The sequence below is a fragment of the Symphalangus syndactylus genome, chromosome 7 (genome assembly GCF_028878055.3).
Source record: "Symphalangus syndactylus isolate Jambi chromosome 7, NHGRI_mSymSyn1-v2.1_pri, whole genome shotgun sequence".
NCBI lineage: Eukaryota > Metazoa > Chordata > Mammalia > Primates > Hylobatidae > Symphalangus > Symphalangus syndactylus.
In genome coordinates this window covers 48,185,061-48,204,648 of record NC_072429.2, presented here as the reverse complement: position 1 = coordinate 48,204,648, position 19,588 = coordinate 48,185,061, and the positions used below count along the sequence as shown (strand labels likewise).

General features: G+C 49.8%; 2 protein-coding genes across 6 annotated transcripts in view; one reads left to right on the top strand and one right to left on the bottom strand.

Annotated features, from left to right (window-relative positions):
* Positions 1-4,596: 4,596 nt before the first annotated feature.
* LOC134737113 (basic salivary proline-rich protein 3-like) lies at positions 4,597-17,715 on the bottom strand. 2 transcript variants are annotated; one of them, XR_010121702.1, is made up of 2 exons: positions 16,439-16,703; positions 4,597-4,923 (listed from the first exon to the last, which is right to left on the bottom strand). XR_010121702.1 is itself a non-coding variant. In XM_063642787.1 (2 exons), exons 1-2 carry the CDS (start codon positions 17,511-17,513, stop codon positions 4,869-4,871), a joined length of 606 nt encoding a protein of 201 aa, XP_063498857.1. In that variant the 5' UTR covers positions 17,514-17,715; the 3' UTR covers positions 4,597-4,868. The 2 variants fall into 2 exon arrangements, 1 of the variants encoding a protein (XP_063498857.1); XM_063642787.1 differs by lacking the exon at positions 16,439-16,703 and adding an exon at positions 16,963-17,715.
* The window catches only part of CTNNA1 (catenin alpha 1), a 183,998-nt gene continuing 181,233 nt past the window's right edge, over positions 16,824-19,588 (top strand). For 2 of the 4 annotated variants that reach the window (XM_055286071.2, XM_055286069.2), the window contains exon 1: positions 16,832-16,950. The gene's annotated coding sequence lies outside the window, so the exon portion shown is untranslated. Of the gene's footprint in view, positions 16,951-19,588 lie in introns of all 4 variants that reach the window. The other 2 variants (XM_055286068.2, XM_063642742.1) reach the window with 2 other exon arrangements.

Below are 19,588 nucleotides of genomic sequence, written 5' to 3'. Positions count from 1 at the left end.
GATGTGGCCCACACTTTGGTTTTACCTTTTGTTTTTACCGACTCTTGTCCAAATCTAACTCCTTTTGCTGGCTTTCCTCAGGCTAAGCCAAGAGTCCCTTTAATCTTTTCTATGGAACTTCATTGGCGGAGGGGGTGCTCATCACTTCGTGGCCACAAGTAAAGATTTTCCAACCTTCATTACAAAGCTGCCAAGTCAGCTCTTGTCTTCATCATTCTGACATCTTTACTCATTTTAGTTCTACCTTTCTTTTTTTGTTTTTTTGTCTTTTGTTTTTTGTTTTTTGTTGAGACGGGGTCCCCTCTATTGCCCAGGCTTGGGGAGTGCAGTGGCGCCATCCTGGCTCACTACAACCTCCACCTCCCAGGTTCAAGTGATTTCTGCCTCAGCCTCCTGAGTAGCTAGGACTACAGACGTGTGCCACCACTCCTGGCTAATTTTTGTTTGTTTGTTTGTTTAGTAGAGACGGGCTTTCACCATGTTAGCCAGGGTGGTCTGGAACTCCCGACCTCAAGTGGTCTGCCTGCTTCCACCTCCCAAAGTGCTGGGATTACAGGCATGAACCATCTCACCCGGCCTTGGTTGGTTCCTTCCTTCCTTCCTCCCTCCCTCCCTCCCTCCCTCCCTTCCTTCCTTCCTTCCTTCCTTCCTCCCTCCCTCCCTCCTTTCTTTCTTTCTTACGGAGTCTTGCTCTGTCGCCCAGGCTGGAGTGCAGTGGCACGATCTTGGCTCACTGCAAGCTCCGCCTCCTGGGTTCACACCATTCTCCTGCCTCAGCCTCCCGAGTAGCTGTGACTACAGGTGCCGCCACCATGCCTGGCTAATTTTTTATTTTTAGTAGAGACGGGGTTTCACCGTGTTAGCCAGGATGGTCTCAGTCTCCTGACCTTGTGATCCGCCCGCCTTGGCCTCCCAAAGTGCTGGGATTAAAGACTTGTGGAGGCCAGGCATGGTGGCTCATACCTGTAGTCCCAGAACTTTGGGAGGTGGAGGAAGGCGGATCACTTGAGGTTGGGAATTCGAGACCAGCCATGGCAACACCACGTCTCTACTAAAAATACAAAAATTAGCTGGATGTGGTGGTGCGCACCTGTAATCCCAGCAACTCAGGAGCCTGAGGCATGAGCATTGCTTGAACCCTGGAGGTGGAGGTTGCAGTGAGCTGAGATAGCATCACAGCACTCCAGCCTGGGCAACAAACAGAGTGAGACTCTGTCTCAAAAAAAAAAAAATTTGTGGATTGCCTTTCTTAGGGGTTTGGAGTGTCTCAAATGAGACAATATCCAGGAAAGTACTTTGTAAACTGTGAAGCTATTTACCAGCATGATAATGAAACAATTATGACAGGTAGGTAAATAATAACAAAGTCCTCATGATGTAGAGAATCTCTAAAATGATCTTTGATAGGGTTTTTGTTTTGTTTTTTCCTTAATATTCTTGGCACAGCCTTAAATTTGGTGGGTACGTGCATTATGTTCAGCAACCTAAAGTAAGTTGAAACCTAAAGTTTCAACCCAAATGCCATCAATTGAAATCAGTGACCAAGTCCTTGGCTTTAATGACACTTGATTTTTCTCCTATGTCTATAGCCCATATTCTTTCAGCAAATATTTTTAAAGTGCATTTTATGTTTCAGGCCCTGTGTTAAATTATGGGAGCAGAGAAGTCAAAAAATGAGACAAGTTCTTGTCCTAATGGAGGAGACAGAAAATAAACCAGCAGGCAAATGAGACAATTCTAAAGCAGAACAAGTGCTATAAAGAACAAAAATGCAGTGATGTGGTGGAGAGACTGGGGTGTTTGGGGTGTGGTCAGGAAAGGCCTCTCTGACCAGATGATACAGAAACTGGCCCTCAGCTGGGCGCGGTGGCTCATGCCTGTAATCCTGTACTTTGGGAGGCTGAGGTGGGCGGATAACGAGGTCAGGAGATCGAGACCATCCTGGCTAACACGGTGAAACCCCGTCTCTACTAAAAATACAACAAATTAGCCGGGCATGGTGGCGGGTGCCTGTAGTCCCAGCTGCTCGGAAGGCTGAGGCAGGAGCATAGCGTGAACCCAGGAGGTGGAGCTTGCAGTGAGCTGAGATCACACCACTGCACTCCAGCCTGTGTGACAGAATGAGACTCTGTCTCAAAAAAAAAAAAAAAAAAGAAACTGGCCCTCAAGAATGAGAAGGAGCCAGGCTGGTGAAGAGTTAAGGCAAAGAGATTTCCAAGTAGAGAGTACAACAAATGGAAAGATCCTGATGTGGGAAAGGAATTGATTCATTTTAGGCAAAACGGAGGGCTCTAGGGTTGCAGAGGGCAACACAGTCTCCTGTTTGGGTTTCTCTTTCTCTTAAATGTTGGGTCTGGACCTTCATGCTTTCCTAGCATACGTTCTCTAAGTGCAGGTGACTTCCACATCTTTCTCTCCACACTGGGTCTTTCCTGAGCTCACATCTGGATATTTCCCTGTCCGTAGAACATTTCCTCATATATGTTTGGTGGGCGCTGAAACTAAGCATGACCAAAAATAACTGTCTGCATGACTCTCCACCCACTTCCCCACGAGCTGTACATCCAGGGCTCTTTCTCTCTCTCTGGGTAAATGGCACCACTATTTCCTCACTGATCAAATCAGCAACCTGAAGATGATTCTTGACTTCTCCTTTCCCAGAACCTCCATATCCAATCCATTGGCAAGGCCTAGGCTCCTCTGTTCTTCTGCATAGCTCCCAAATCTATCCACTTCTTTCCGTCCCCACAACGCTTATATACTATATACTACACTATGTACTCTAAACCATCTAATCTGTTTTAAGGACCCTTCTACTCTACTCTACTCTACTCTACTCCCCTCCCCTCCCTTCGTGTAACTACTGTAACATTTGCTGTGTATCCTCACAGACTTAATTACTCATTAATTCAACCGAGTTCCTGTTAACTGCCAGGCACTGCTTTAGATGCTAGAGTTATAACAGTGAGCAGAGGCTGGGCATGGTGGCCTATGTCTGTAATCCTAGCAATTTGGGAGGCCGAGGTGGGAAGATCACTTCAGGTCAGGAGTTTGAGACCAGCCTGGCCAACATAGTGAAACCCCATCTCTACGAAAAATACAAAAATTAGCTGGATGTGGTGTTGCATGCCTGTAATCCCAGTTACTCAGGAGGTGAGGCAAGAGAATTGCTTGAACCCGGGCGGCGGTAGTTGCAGTGAGCTGAGATCGCACCACTGCATTCCAGCCTGGGCGACAGAGTAAGACTCTATATCAAAAAACAAAACAAAACCAGTGAGCAGAAGAGAAAATATCTGCTTTAATGAATCTTACATTTTATTGAGGGAAGACAGACAATAAATAAAAAACCATACAATGTGTTAGGTCAGCAGTCTCCAACCTTTTTGGCACCAGGGACTGGTTTTGTGGGGGTAGGGGGAATGGTTTTGGGATGAAACTGTTCCATCTCAGATCATCAGGCATTACAGGCATTAGATTCCCATAAGGAGCCCACAACCTAGTTCACAATAGCATTCATGCTCCTATGAACATCTAATGCCGCCATGATCTGGCAGGAGGTGGAGCTCAGACCTTAATGCTCCCTCACTTGCTGCTCACCTCTTGCTGGGCAGCCTGGTTCCTAGCAGGCCACAGACCTGTACCAGTCTGTTGCCTGGGGTTTGGGGACCCCTGTGTTAGGTGGTTTTAAGTGCTCTGAAGTACATTAGGGTAAGGGAATGAAATGGGGAGGAGGAAAGGGAAATGGGTGCTGGTTTTATTTTATTTCTTTAAATTTTTGAGACAGGCTCTCACTCTGTTGCCCAGGCTGGAGTGCGGTAGTGCAATCATAGCTCACTGCAGCCTCGACCTTCTGTGCTCAAGTGATCCTCCTGCCTCAGCCTCCTGTGTAGCTGAGACTACAAGTGTATGCCATCACACTTAGCTAACTCTTAAATTTTTCATAGAGACAATTTCTTGCTATGTTGCTCAGACTGGTCTCAAACTCTTGAGCTCAAGTGATTCTCCCACTTTGGCCTCCCATAGTGCTGGGATTATAAGCATGAGCCTTTGTGACTGGCTGCTGATGCTATTTTACAGTGATCAGGGAAAGCCTGTTGGACAACGTGACATTTGGGCAGAGATCTGGGTGATGGAGTGACTAAGGGCTATCAGAGGGATGACCAATCCAAGCAAAGAGAACTGGAAATGAAAGGCCCTGAGGTCCGAGGGTGCTTGATGACTTACAGGAATGTCTAGACCACAACGTGGGCTTGAATGGAAAGATAGAGAGAAAAAGCCAAAGACGGGTCTGAGATGACTGGGTGAGATCATATAGATTTTTTTTTGAGACGGAGTCTCGCTCTGTCACCCAGGCTGGAGCGCAGTGGTGCGATCTCAGCTCACTGCAAGCTCCACCTCCTGGGTTCACGCCATTCTCCTGCCTCAGCCTCTTTGAGTAGCTGAGACTACAGGCGCCCGCCACCACGCCCGGCTAATTTTTTGTATTTTTAGTAGAGACGGGGTTTCACCGTGGTCTCAATCTCCTGATCTCGTGATCCGCCCGCCTCGGCCTCCCAAAGTGCTGGGATTACAAGCGTGAGCCACCGCGCCCGGCCAAGATCATATAGATTTTATTCAGAGTGAGATGGGAAGCACTGGAGGGGGACTTTTTTTTCCTTTACTTTCCAACTTTTATTTTTGGTTCAGGGGGTACCTGTGCATGGATAAATTAATTTCATGTCATGGGGGTTTGGTGTAAAGATTATTTTGTCGCCCAGGTAATAAGCATAGTATGCTATAGGTAGTTTTTCGATCCTCACGCTCCTCCCACCCTCCCCTCTCAAGTAGGCCCAGGTGTCTTCGGTTTTCTCCTTTGTATCCACGCGTACTCAGTGTTTCTGGAGGGGTTCTGAATAGAGTGGTGTGTTTTCAATGGCTCTGCCGCTATGAGAAAAGAGCATTAAGATGAATATGTATATGCTGTTCAAACGTAAATGCAATATTATGTACATTGCTTCACTATCTTCTTTCTTCCAAAGTGAATTTTTTAAAAAAACAAAATATGATGCTGTCATCCTTTGTTTAGAATCCTTTGTGGCTCTCCATTTCCCTAATGGTCAAGTCTAAACTCTCACCAAGCCCTCCTGAGTCTGGCCTCTACCTACCTCAGCAGCTCCCAAATCACAGAAAGTTTTTCCTACATGGGACTCAGGGCCTTCAACCTTCCTTGTTCCCTTGGTCTAAAATCAAGTTATTTCCTTCCCTCCCCATCTACCTTGTCAACATCGTGCCAAGCACTGTTCTAGGCACCAGGGATACAGCACTGAACAAAATAGACAAAAACTCTAGCCCTTGTGTGGCTGAAATTCTAATAGGAATAAGACAGAAGAAAAGCAATAAATTATATACCATATATGACTTTATTTTAAATTTTAAATATGTATTAAAATATATATTTTTTAAATATGATTTTATATATCAGGAGGTGATATAAGCTAAGGAGAAAACTGAACAAGGAAGGGGGCGGTGGGATGTTGAGAAATGGGTTGCAATTTTGAATAAGGTGGCCAAGCGGAAGCCTCACTTAGAAGATGCCTGGCAGAGGTGAGGGAGCGAGTCAGGCAGTTATTTGGAGGAGAGCATTCCAGGCAGGAAGCAAACACCCTAAGGCAAGAGCCTACTTGATAGCAAAGAGGACACTGTGTCAGAGAAGAGTATGGGGGCAGGTAAGGCCCTTATAAGGACCTCACTCCTCTGTACTTTGAGTGAGAGGGGAGCCACTGGAGGGTCTGGGTGGAGCAGGAGTGACATGCTTCGACTTTCTTTTTCTTTTTTTTTTTTCTTAGACGGAGTCTCACTCTGTTGCCCAGGCTGGAGTGCAGTGGTGCGATCTGGGCTCACTGCAAGACCTGCCTCCCCGGTTCATGCCATTCTCCTGCCTCAGCCTCCCGAGAGTATCTGGGACTACAGGTGCCCGCCACCACGCCCGGCTAATTTTTTGTATTTTAGTAGAGACGGGGTTTCACCGTGTTAGCCAGGATGGTCTCGATCTCCTGACCTCGTGATCCGCCTGCCTCAGCCTCCCAAAGTGCTGGGATTACAGGCATGAGCCACTGCGCCTGTCTGCTTGGACTTACTGTCTAACAAGATCACTCAGGCTGCTGAACTTAAACTAGACCGAGGGAGGCAAGTGCAGAAGTAGGGAGACCAGTTGTGCTCCCCTTGCAAAATTGAGGCTAAGAGATGATGATGGCTTGATTCAGGATGGTAACAATGGTGATGGTAAAAAGTTAGTGGCTTCTGGGCCTGGTGCATTGGCTCATGCATGTAATCCTGGCACTTTGGGAGGCCAAGGTGGGTGGATTGCTTGAGTTTAGGAGTTCGAGACCAGCCTGGCCAACACAGTGAAACCCCGTCTCTACTGAAAAAAATACAAAAATTGCTGGGTGTGGTGGCGGGCACCTGTAATCCCAGCTACTCGGGAGGTTGAGGCAGGAGAACTGCTTGAACCTGGGAAGCGGAGGTTGCAGTGAGCCAAGATTGTGCCACTGCACTCCAGCCTGGGCGACAGAGTGAGACTCGGTCTCAGAAAAAAAAAAAAAAAAATAGTTAGTGAGTTCTGAATCTATTTCGAAGGCAGAAGTACAGGGTCTAAGGAATCAGATTTGAAATGTGTGCAAGAAATAAAATAGCCAAGGATAACGCCAAGGTTTTTGGCCTCAGCCATGGCCAAAATGAGAGGATGGAGTTGCCATCTAAGGAAATTAAGAAAACTATGGGATACGCAGGTTTAGACAGAGGTATTAGGAAATCAATTTTGAACATATAGACATATAAAGTTTGAGATGGGCTGGGCATGGTGGCTCATGCCATTTAATTTCTGTAATCCTTTGGGAGGCCAAGGCAGGGGGATCACTTGAGCTCAGGAGTTTGAGACCTGCCTGGGGAAGATAGCAAGACCTCATCTCTACTAAAAAAAAAAAAAAAAAAAAAAAAGCTGTGTGTGGCGGCACATACCTGTAGTCCCAGCAGCTACTTGGGAGGCTGAGGATCATTTGAGTCTGGGACATCAAGGCTTCACTGAGCTATGATCAAACCACTGTATTCCAACCTAGGTGATGGAGTGAGACCCTGGCTCAAAAATAAGATAAAGTTTGAGATTCCTAGATGCCTATTGGCTAAGTGGAAACATCAAGTCGGGAGCTGGATAAGTGAGTTGCAAATTCAGGGGAAAGGTTCAGGTTAGGGATATATACCTGGAGTTGTCAGCATATTTCAAGTCAAAATACTCAAAAGACTGGCATCAATGGGTTAATGATAGTTATTAGTAGAAAAAGAAGTCCAAGGACAGAGCCCTGGGACACTTTAACAGAAGTTTTTAACTTCAGGCTGGAGTGCACTGCAACCTCCGAATCTCAGGTTCAAGTGATTCTCCTACCTCAGCCTCTGGAGTAGCTGGGATTATAGGCATGTGCCACCACACCCAGCTAATTTTTTTTTTTTTTTTTTTTGAGACAGAGTTTTGCTCTTGTCGCCCAGGCTGGGGTGCAATGGTGTGATCTTGGCTCACTGCAACCTCTGCCTACCAGGTTCAAGCGATTTTCCTGCCTCAGCCTCCCAAGTAGCTGGGACTACAGGCGTGTACCACTATGCCCAGCTAACTTTGTATTTTTAAGGAGACGGGGTTTCACCATGTCTGGTCTCGAACTCCTGACCTCAGGTGATCTGCACACCTCTGCCTCCCAAAGTGCTGGGATTACAGGCGTGAGCCACCGTGCCTGGCCATAATTTTTGTGTTTTTAGTAGAGATGGAGTTTCACCATGTTGTTCAGGCTGGTCTCGAACTCCCGACCTCGGGTGATCCACCCGCCTCAGCCTCCCAAAGCGCTGGGATTACAAGTGTGAGCCACCGCACCCAGCCAAAGTTTTTGACTTTTTTTGATCTCAAGACTCCTTTACACTCTAAAAAATTTAAAGATCTCAAAGAACTCTTGCTTATGAAAGTTTTGTCTATCAATATTTACTATAGGCCTGGCAGGGTGGCTCACACCTGTAAACTCAACACTTTGGGAGGCTGAGGCAGTAGGATCACTTGAGGCTTTGAGTTCAAAACCAGCTTGGTCAACAGAGTGAGACCCCTGTTTCTACAAAAGAAAAATTTAAAAATTAGCCACGTGTGATGGTGTGCATCTGTAGTCCCAGCTGCTGGAGAGGCTGAGGTGAACGGGACTGCTTGCACCCGGGAGATCAAGGCTACACTTGAAGGGCGACAGGCTAGTCAGAGACAACACCGGTGGCAGCCAAGAGATCTTTATTGGAGAGGTCAGGTCGCGCGGTGGAGAGAGAGAAGAGAAGAGAAAGAGAAGAGAGAGGGAGAGCTGCTGGTGTGCTGGGTTTTATATCCCTTGGGCCTACGTGGGGCGGGCCCAAGGGAAGGCGGGAGATGCTTCTTTCTGATTGGCCCTCCTTTGGTGGGTTCAGACAGTGCCCGGTCAAGGAGGGGAGAAGAACCTGGAACCGGCGCCATTAAGGTACCCCTGTTACCTAACATTCCTCCCTTTTTTGCTTCTTAAGAAGTGGGGAAATAGGCGTTGTAGTTCGTCTGACTACTTCCTGCTGAGCGGGGGCGTTGTGGGGGAGGGGTATGGGAGGACTGTGGGGGTTGCGTACGGGGCACAGCAGGAGTATAAGGCCAAGCAGTAGGGCGCTGTATGTGAACATCTCCTCAGTTGTGAAGTCCATGAATGTTCCTTGTAGCCAGCCAAGGGGCAGGGAGGGGTCTGTGATGAGCCAGCAGTCTTTGCGGAGATCGTCTAGGAACTGGTGGAACCGAGACATGGCGCTCAGAGTCTGTCTCTGGAGTCAGCCGTTTCTTCGCTGGTTGCTAGGAGTTGATAATGTCTAAGGAGAAGCTGGTTAAAGGTTTGGTTAGAGATGGATGAGACTTGCTGTCTCATGAATTTGAGAAGGCACGGAAGGAGAGCACAGGAGGACCCATGAGAAGGCCTAGAAATGGGAGGATCCAGGCTAGGAGGGGGTCTTTAGGGTGTCCCACAATGATGGGGATGAGTTGGCCCCTATTAGTTTCTTCCAAGAGATCTTTATTGGAGAGGTAGATGCAAGTACCGCCTTTTTCAGCGGTGAGTAAATCTAGAGCTCGGCGATTTGAAGTGTTACCCCTGCTAGGGATGTGATTTGATGCTGTAAAGCGGCTAAGGACTGGGAATCTTGAGATCGGAAAACTGAGACACGCTGTAACCTAGGGAGGCAGCCCCTAGTCCTGAGCCTAGTAGGGAGGTGGTGAGGGATAGCCCGAGAATCCGAGAATGAATGGTAGGAAAACTGCTCTCTTGTGTCGGTGAATCTGTGAGGGGTCTAGGTCAGGGTGGTCAAAGTGGTATGCTGATGAGCCTTCAGAGAAGGGTAATAGGGTGAGTTGGGGAAAGAGAGTGAAGGGAACACAGGGGCCACCAGTGGAAGAGTTGATAGACTTGTGTAGGGAGCCATTGCACCAGCCTTCGGGGGCTGGGAAGTTTGGAGGAGCAGTGGTGTATGTGCAGTTGGTGGGGGGCGGGCAGGCGCCGCTGGGAGGGGCGTCTGGTTGATCTGGGCCGGCGGCCGGAAGGCGGGGCGGAGGATGGTGGTATGGGGGGGGCTCGTCGGCTGGGTCAAAGTCAGGGGCAGAGGGAGGGGTTGGCAGTTTAAGAGCGGCAAGGAGCTGTTGGGGTTCGCAAGGGAGGCAGGGGTTAGGTGTGTCCCGTAGGAGGAAGAAGCCGTGAATATATGGGATCTCTACCCATTTTCCTGTTCGCATGCAATAGTTGTAGAGATCCCGAAGAAGATCAGGATCTAGAGAGCCATAAGGAGGCCATTTGTTTTGGTTGTCTAGGGGATAGGTGGGCCAGTTTTGAGTGCAAAATTTAATTAGGTGTTTTGGTTTGATGTCTGAGGCGAGGCCAAGGGCCGAAAAATTATTTAAAAGACATTGTAGGGGGGAGTTGGCCGGCAGGGATGCAGAGCCTCCCATAATGAGAGGAAGGAATAGACGGCGACGAGCTAGGCAAGGCGTCCCCTGCTAGCTGCTTGCCGCAGAGCGAGTCAGAGCCTCCGGATCGATCGTCACTGAAATGGAAGGACTGAGGAACCTCTGAGAGGTGGGAGGCCGTGGGTCACCTGGTACCAGGATTTTAACAAGCGAAGGAGAGGGGCCCAGGCTGGAGACGCGAGGAGGAGAGGGAGAAAACTCCGTTCCCTGCAGGCCGGGGCGGAAGTGAATGATAGGGGCCTACCACTGCCGTAAGGGCGTCGGGCAAAATGTGTCCGTCACGGGAGCGGCTAGGGTCTGGCGATTTGCCCGAGAGGTAGGCCCGGGAGGGGAAAACTTACCGAGATGATGCCGGTGGTGGGCGAAGAGCTCGGCGAACAGGAAAATGGGTGAAGGCTGGCCAGAGGTCTCGACTGAGCCTGGGAAGGGGATCGGGGTCCCATCTAAAGGTGGGGAATCCCGATCCCAGTCACGGCACCAAAATGAAGGGCGACAGGCTAGTCAGAGACGACACCAGTGGCAGCCAAGAGATCTTTATTGGAGAGGTAGAGGTCAGGTCGTGCGGTGGAGAGAGAGAAGAGAAGAGAAGAGAGAGAGGAGAAGAGAAGAGAAGAGAGAGAGGAGAAGAGAAGAGAAGAGAAGAGAGAGGGAGAGCTGCTGGTATGCTGGGTTTTATATCCCTTGGGCCTACGTGGGGCGGGCCCAAGGGAAAGTGGGAGATGCTTCTTTCTGATTGGCCCTCCTTTAGCGGGTTCAGACAGTGCCCGGTCAAGGAGGGGAGAAGAACCTGGAACCGGCGCCATTAAGGTGCCCCTGTTACCTAACAACACTGAGCTATGATAGCACCACTGCACTCCAGCCCGGGCAACAGAGCAAGACCCTGTATTAGAAATTAAAATAAACAATTTCAAAATATTTATTAATTCATTAAAAAATAACAATAGCAAGTCCATTACATGTTATCAATAAATAACATTTTTGAAAAGAAAAATAACCATGTTTTCTAAAACAAAAGAAAAATTCAGGGAGAACTGGTGTTGTTTTGCATTTTTACAAATCTCTATCTGACTTAATAAAAGATAGCTGGATTCAGCGGCCGGGCACGGTGGCTCACGCTTGTAATCCCAGCACTTTGGGAGGCCGAGGCGGGCGGATCACAAGGTCAGGAGATCGAGACTACAGTGAAACCCCGTCTCTACTAAAAATACAAAAAATAAGCCGGGCGTGGTGGCGGGCGCCTGTAGTCCCAGCTACTCGGAGGCTGAGGCAGGAGAATGGCGTGAACCCGGGAGACGGAGCTTGCAGTGAGCCGAGATTGCGCCACTGCACTCCAGCCTGGGCGAGAGAGCGAGACTCCGTCTCAAAAAAAAAAAAAAAAAAAAAAAAGATAGCTGGATTCTCATATGTGCTTTCACATTCCATGTGATGCCACATCATACATCATGTAGCTTGTGGAATACTCTACTGTACACCCGGGAGAAAATGAGCATAAAAAAGCAAATGATATTTTAGAATTATTGTGAAAATAGTTTTTACCACATTACTCCCTGAAAAGTTATCAGGGATGTCCAGACTATACTTTGAGAATCCCTGCTCTAACATTTAGAGGTTAGGAGGAATTAGAAGGCATCATCAGTGGAGACTAAGAAGCTTAGCCAGGAAGGCTGGATGGAAATCAGGAAAGCCTGGTACCCTGGAGGCCCAATGAAGAAAGTGTTTCAAGGAGGAGAGTGACCAAATGCTGCTGATTGTACAAGTCAACTGAGGAAGGAGACTGACCATTGGATTTTGCAACGTGGAGGCCATCAGGGACCTTCATAAAAGCAGTTTTGGTGGAAAGGCGAATGCTAAAGCCAGACTGGAGGTGAGTCATCACATAAAGGTCACTTTTCAGGTCTCCGAATCCCAGGGTAGTTAATTTACCCCCAAACCTACATGTATCTCTCCCCTATCTTCACACTTGCCTTTCTTTTTTCCTGGTTTACGTGTGTGTGTGTGTGTGTGTGTGTATATTGACACAGGGTCTCAATCTGTTGCTCAGGCTGGAGTGCAGTGGTGCAATCTCGGCTCACAGCAACCTCCACCTCCCTGGCTCAAGTGATCCTCCCACCTCAGCCCTCTCCACATAGCTGGGACTACAGGTGTGTGCCACCACACTCAGCTAATTTTTGTATCCTTTGTAAAGACAGGGTTTTGCCATGTTGTGCAGGCTGGTCTCCAACTCCTGAACGCAAACGATCCCCCACTTCAGCCTCCCAGAGTGCTGGAATTACGGGCATGAGCCACTATGCCCGGTCAGTTTACGTGCTTTAGTATCTGTCTTCATCATTACCTTTAAGTGGCGTGAAAACAGGGATCAAGTCAGTTTCAGTTTTTATTCACTTCCTCAGCACACAGCAAGTGCCTGGGATATAGAGAATGCTCCAGCCTTCCCTGGTAAGCTTTTCACGATTTCTCAGGAGTAGGAAACTGACTCTCTTTAGGCACACTGCAAATCTCTCATATCTTCCTGTCTCCTTACCCTTCTTTTTCCAAAATAAACCCTGCAATTTCATCTTCAGTCCCATGCTTAGAGAGATCCCATGCTGACTGGGCGCAGTGGCTTACACCTGTAATCCCAGCACTTTGGGAGGCCGAGGCAGGCAGATCATGAGGTCAAGAGATTGAGACCATCCTGGCCAACATGCTGAAACCCCATCTCTACTAAAAATACAAAAATTAGTTGGGCGTGGTGGCAGGCGCCTGTAGTCCCAGCTACTTGGGAGGCTGAGGCAGGAGAATTGCTTGAACCCAGGAGGCAGAGGTTGTAGTGAACCAAGATCGCGCCACTGCACTCCAGCCTGGTGACAGAGCAAGATTCCGTCTCAAAAAAAAAAAAAAAAAAATATAATAATAATAATAAAGAAAGAGCCCATGCTTGGTTTAATACTCTGCTGTTGCTGTCTTAAAATGGTTAATAATTTTTTAACAAGGGGCCTTAAAATTAAGAATCTTGTCCCGAGTGAAGTGATGAATATACAAAGTTATGAAGCATAATCCTTTAACTCTGTCTCTTGTTACTTCATCCAAATACTTTATTGACTGATTACTATTGTGTTAGGCTGTTCTTGCATTGCTAAAAAGAAATATCTGAGACTGTGTAATTTATAAAGAAAAAACAGGCCAGGTGCGGTGGCTTATGCCTGTATCCCAGCACTTTGGGAGACTGAGGCAGGCGGATCACCTGAGCTCAAGAGTTCGAGACCAGCCTGGCCAACACGGTAAAACTCTGTCTCTACTGAAAATACAAAAATTAGCCGGGTGTGGTGGTGTGCACCTGTAATCCCAGCTACTCGGGAAGCTGAGGCAGGAGAATCGTTTGAATCCAGGAGGTAGAGGTTGCAGTCTGGGTGACAAAAGCGAAATTCCATCACACACACACACACACACACAAAAAAAAAAAAAAAAAAAAAAGAAAAGAAAAAAGAAAAAACGTTTAATTGGCTCGTGGTTATGCAGGCTGTATAAGCAAAGCCTGGGCATCTGCTCTACTTTCTGGAGAGGCCTCGGGGAGCTTTTACTCATGGTGGAAAGTGAAGCTGGAGCAGGCACATTACATGCTGAAAGCAGGAGCAGAAGGGGGCTGAGGTGCCACATCTTTTTGTTTTTGAGACAGGGTCTCACTCCGTTGCCCAGGCTGGAGTGTAGTGGCACAATCATGGCTCACTGCAGCCTCAACCTCCCCAGGCTCAGGTGATCTTCCCACCTGAGCCTCCCAAGTAGCTGGGACTACAGGCACACATCACCATGCCTGGCTTTTTTTTTTTTTTTTTGAGACAGAGTTTTGCTTTTGTTGCCAAGGTTGGAGTGCAATGGCGTGATCTCGACTCCACCTCTGCCTCCCAGGTTCAAATGATTCTCCTGCCTCAGCCTCCCGAGTAGCTGGGATTACAGGCGCATGCCACCATGCCCTGTTAATTTTGTAGTTTTAGTAGAGATGGGGTTTCACCATGTTGCCCTAGGCTGGTCTCGAACTCTTGACCTCAGGTGACCTGCCCGCTTTGGCCTCCCAAAGTGCTGGGATTATAGGCGTGAGCCACGGTGCCCAGCCTGCTTGGCTAATTTTTTTGTATTTTTTTGTAGAGATGGGTTTTCACCATGTTGCCCAGGCTGGTCTCGAACTCCTGGGCTCAAGCTATCCACCTGCCTTGGCTTCTCAAAGTGTTGGGATTACAGGCGTGAGCCACTGTGCCTGGACAGTGCTACACTTTTAAACGACTACATTTCATGAGAATTCCCTTATTCTGGAGGACAGCACCAAGCCATGAGGGATCTTCCTCTATGACCCAAATGCCTCCCACCAGCCCCACCTCCAACACTGGGGATTACATTTCTTTTTTTTTTTTGAGACAGAGTCTCGCTCTGTTGCCAGGCTGGAATGCAGTGGCATCTCGGCTCACTGCAACCTCTACCTCCCGGGTTCAAGCAATTCTCCTGCCTCAGCCTCCCGAGTAGCTGGGACTACAGGCGAGCGCCACCACGCCCGGCTAATTTTTGTACTTTTAGTAGAGATGGGGTTTCACCATGTTGGCCAGAATGGTCTCGATCTCTTGACCTCGTGATCCGCCTACCTCGGCCTCCCAAAGTGCTGGGATTACAGGCGTGAGCCACTGCGCCCCGCTGGGATTATATTTTAATGTGAGATCTGGGCGGGGACAAATATCCAAAATATATCAATTATGTTCTGAGTTAGCCAGGTGAAGTAGAGGGACGCCAAAGCCACTCTAGGCAGACGGGACTACAGGAGCAAAGACCCTGCAGCCAGAAATAGGACAGGGGTAGGTGGACAAGAATGACCTTGTCAGGGTTTGCCTTTTTCTTTTTCTTTTTGAGACAGAGTCTCACTGTGTTGCCCAGGCTGGAGTGCAGTGGTGCAGTCATGGTTCACTGCAGCCTTGAACTCCCAGGCTCAAGCAATCCTCCCACCTCAGCCTCTCAAGTAGCTGGGACTACAGGTAGGTGCCACTACACCCAGCTATGTTTTTGTACTTTTTTGTAGACACGGGGTTCTATCATGTTGCCCAGGCTGGTCTCCTGAGCTCATGTGATCCACCCATCTTGGCCTCCCAAAGTGCTGGGATTACTTGCGTGAGCCACTGTGCCCATCCTCTTTTTCTTAAAGGTTGTTCTCTCCCCACTTCATGGTCCTATTGCCCTTTGTCAGCACCTCTTAACTAGCACAGGCCCACAGTACTTTGAATTACAGTGAGCACATTCACCCACAGATGTTCACTGGACACTCCCTAGGGGATGGGTAATGTGCTGGGTGCTGTAGGAGACACAGCTCCTGCTTTCCAGAAGTTTACATTCCCTTGGGGGAGAGGGAGATGTGAGGAGTAGCGGGTAAACACGGTGAGGGCAGGTCTCCCTAGCACCCTGCTCTTTGTTCAGCACAAGGCCAACAATGGACATCGTTGTCTTGCATTATTCAGGTTTATAGGCCAATACTGAAATCTTATTCATCATCCCGTGAGCAGGGGAAACATCATTAGGGTTTTCTATACCAGACTGATAGTGAGCATGTAGTATTTTTTGTTTTTTTGTGTTGTTTGTTTGCTTTATAATTTTGTTTTCTTTTGTTTTTGGAGTATTCACTATGAAGATAATAAAGGGTGAGAATAAAATTCCCTAAATGACCAGAGGAATAGAGATAGAAGTCAGGTCCCTCAAATTTGTTGGAGGAGGGGTACAAGCCGGGAGGGGGGACGAGCTGGGGGCGGGGCGGGGCGGGAACAAGTCCAAAAACGGACAGCTGCTGTGGTGCCTCTTTTGTGTTTGTAAATGTCCTCCCGGCAAGGTGGCTCTCGCCTGTAATCCCAGCACTTTGGGAGGCTAAGGATCTCTTGAGCCCATGAGTTTGAGACCAGCCTGGCAACATAGTGACACTCTGTGTCTGCAGTTCCAGCTACTCCGGAGGCTGAGGTGGGAGGGTCGGTTGTCCAGGGATTCGAGGCTGCAATGAGCCGTGATCGCGACACTCCACTCCAGCCTGGGCGACAGAGGGAGACCCCGTCTTAAAAAAAAAAAGTCCTTGATCAAGAGGGCTTCGGGTGTTTCCATCTGTGGAGTGAGGGGACCGGTTAGGTGAATTCTAGGGGCGCTTCCACCTCACATTATGAAAGGTCCTGACAGTCAGATTCTAGTTCCACTTTGTCCCGAAGCTGTGGGGCCTTTCCTTAGCCTCCGCCTCTCCTTCTGTAAAGCCAGGTAGTGGGCCTAGATCACTTTTCCAGGAGCCTGTGACTGCGGGACACCTGTGACACTCTTGAGGGGAGCGTGCCCAGGACCCCTTGTCGCGTCTCTGGGATTCCGCCGGGGTGGGGGCCCGCGCGAGGCCGCCCCCGAGCCTCACCTGTGCGCGGAGCGGTGACTCACCTGCCCTTCCGCAGCCCTCCCCGCCCGCGGGCTGTTCCAGGAGTCACCGCTCCTCCTCCCTCTCGGGGGGGGGGGGTCACTCCTGGCCTAAGCTCCCACTAGAGGCCGGGGAGGGAGGAATTCTGAGGTGGGCGACGAGGAGGAAGAGGTCCCTCGGGGGTCCCGGTCCGGCGTTGCTAGACTCTTTTCGCAGTGGGGGCCTTCCCTTTCCCCAAAAGCGGAGGCCGGAACGGCCGGGAAGAGAGGGCGGGGCGGCGGCGGGAGGCGCCGGGAAGAGCGAGCCGGAGGGAGGTGCCAGGAAGGGCGGGCGGGGCCGGGGCCGGGGCCGGGGCGGGGGCCGCGGGCGGGGGCCGCGGGCGGGGGGCGGGGGCCGCGGGCGGGGGGCGGGGGGCGGGCCGGGGGCGGGGGCGCGGGGCGGCCCATTTCCTCCTCCTAGCCGGACTGGAGGGAGACAAAGCAGCGGCCGTCGGCTTCGGGCCTCCGGAATTTAGCGCTCGCCCAGCTAGCCGCAGGTAACTTCGTACCTCTCTTGTCGCGGGCGCGGTCTCTCGGGCCGGGCGGAGAGGGTCCTTGGGCCGAGCCGTCCCAAGCTGGGCCCAGCGAGCGGCGGGCGGGCGGGGCGCGGTCTCTGGCTACGTCGCCGGGAATTGGGCCCCGGGCGGGCGTGGGACCCGCGTCGGGCCGGCGGCCCCTTCCCCGGCAGGGCCCGAGCATGGGGCCCGGGCGGGCACGGCCGGCGCTTCCCAGCGCTCGGGAAGTCGGGGGGCCGCCGCGGCTGGGGAGGAGAAACTACAGGCCCCGTGCTGCCGCCACGTTTCCTCTTGGAAAAGTTTTCTCGCGGTTTCCAAACTTTGCTGCCGCAGCCTCGGCGCGCGCGGCAGCCCCGCGCCGGGCCCTTGGGCCGCCTTCCTTCCCTGGGGCGGCGCGTCTGGGAGCCGCTTTCCGGGGAAGTGATTGTCGTCCGGCTCCGAGGCGTTCCTGCCCCCTCCCCCTTCCCGGCCGCTGAGACTTCCCGGTGGGGCGGCGGGGACGCGGGCTTGGCGAACCGGGAGGCTGGAGCCCGGGCTTCTCCCATACAGCCTCGCCGTAGGTGGGCCACACCCGTGTGGACTTTTGGCGTGACCGTCCACCTGGACTCGGGGATTGCTCAGCTTTCCTGGGTTTCTTGTCGGTTGGACGCACTTAGCTTTCAGCCCTAGTTTTCAGGAGTGGCATTAGAGAGTTTTTTTTTTTTAATTGTTGTTGACTTTTAAAGGAGCGTGTGTGTGCGTGCGAGTGTGAAGCACTTGTTGGAAAAAATGTTGCCTGAATGAATGCCTGACCTTTGCTTGGCAGCAGTGGCTTCCCAGTAATGCAGGCGGCGGTTGGCCCAATTCCAAGGTTGACTCCCTCTTACGTCCTCTTGCATCTTGGTCACATTTTTTTGGTGCGTGTGTTTTGTACAGAATTTACAATTATTTGGAAAAGAGCGAGATATGTTAAGTCTACAACTAAATTCGGGGTATTTTATATTTATGATGAAGGAAATGCTTACATCATGTTGGGACAGGATAGGCATTTTGTGGAGCGGATATTTGTGTTTAGTTAGCAGTGATTTTCAAATACCGGACAGGTGGGTGTTGCTTTAAGGAACGGAATTTATCAATCGAATTAATTAGGACGTGTTATTTTGTTTTACAGGAAGAATGAAGAATGAGTGTAGCAGTTACCTATAGTTTCTGCCTAATTATTTACCCATCTGGACTTTTGAATAAACATTTTTTTAAAAGACGGGGTCTCCGTCGCCTGGGCTGGAGCGCAGTGACGCGATCATGGGTCACCGTGGCCTCTATCTCCTGGGCTCAAGTGATCCCCCCACCTCAGCTTCCAAAGTAGCTGGGACTACAGGCACGCGCCACCACACCCGTCTAATTTTTGTATTTTTGGTAGACATAGGGTCTCGCCGTCTTGCCCAAGCTGGTCTCGAACTCTTGGGCTCAAGTGGTCCTCCTGCCTCGGCCTCCCAAAGTGTTGTGATTACAGGCCTGAGCCAGGGTGCCTGGCCCCATCTGGATTTTTATTCAGCTAAAGAATAATTTTTTAATCCGCTTAAGAGCTCACAGTGTAATAGGGGAGACACACACCCCAGGTGTAGTACAGAGCGGACTGCAGTAAGTGCCTTAATAGTACTATGAAACTATTGTCTGAGTCAAATCTTACCTAATAGTAACAACAGAAGAAACTTGTAGAGGCACGGAGAGGGGGCTAATAAGTTTTATTTGGATAAGTCCAGAAAGGCTTCCATGAGGTGGTGGCATTTGATCTGGATGAAACATGAGTCGAGTTTTTTTTAAGTGAAGGGAGAAAGTCATGAGAAGCATAAAAGGGCATAGGAGTTTGGGGAATTGTGATATCACTCTCCTGGTTTTCTTTTCCTTTTGGCTCATCTCAGTTTCTTTCTTTTCCTCACCCTCACTCTTTCCTCTCATACCCAGGATTCTTTCCAAAGTATCTTTGTCCTCCACACCGCTGATGTGGCATCACCTTCACTCCCATTAGTGATACTTCATTTCATATAAGGACTTAGAAATGAGAGGTACCCTCTTCCTCCAAGATGAGAATCACTGCTCTGTGCAGTCTCTTCTGTCATCAGCCTTATGTGCTAAAAGTCCAAGCCTTTATTTTGAGTGCACGTGTGTCTCCTGACCCACATGGTCACCTGTGCATTGGGAAGCTTTTTGGGTGTCCCAGGCTTCTCAAACTCAAGGTGTCCAAAGTGGGACTCCTGTCTCTTCTGGAGACATGAACCAGATGTGGAGATCCAGGGTCACTGCCCTGCCCGGGTTTTGGGATTTCCTTCTTTTTTTTTTTTTTTTTTTTTTTGATGGAGTCTCTCTCTGTTGCCCAGGCTGGGATTCAGTGAGGTCATCTCAGTTCACTGCAAACTCCAACTCCTGGGGATTCAAGCAGTTCTCCGTCTCAGCCTCCGGAGTAGCTGGGATTACAGGTGCAAGCCAGCACGCCCGGCTTATTTATTTATTTATTTATTTATTTATTTATTTATTTATTTTGAGATAGTCTCGCTGTGTCTCCCAGGCCAGAGTGCAGTGGCATAATCTTGGCTCACTGCAACCTCCACCTCCTGGGTTCAAGCACCTCTCCTGCCTCAGC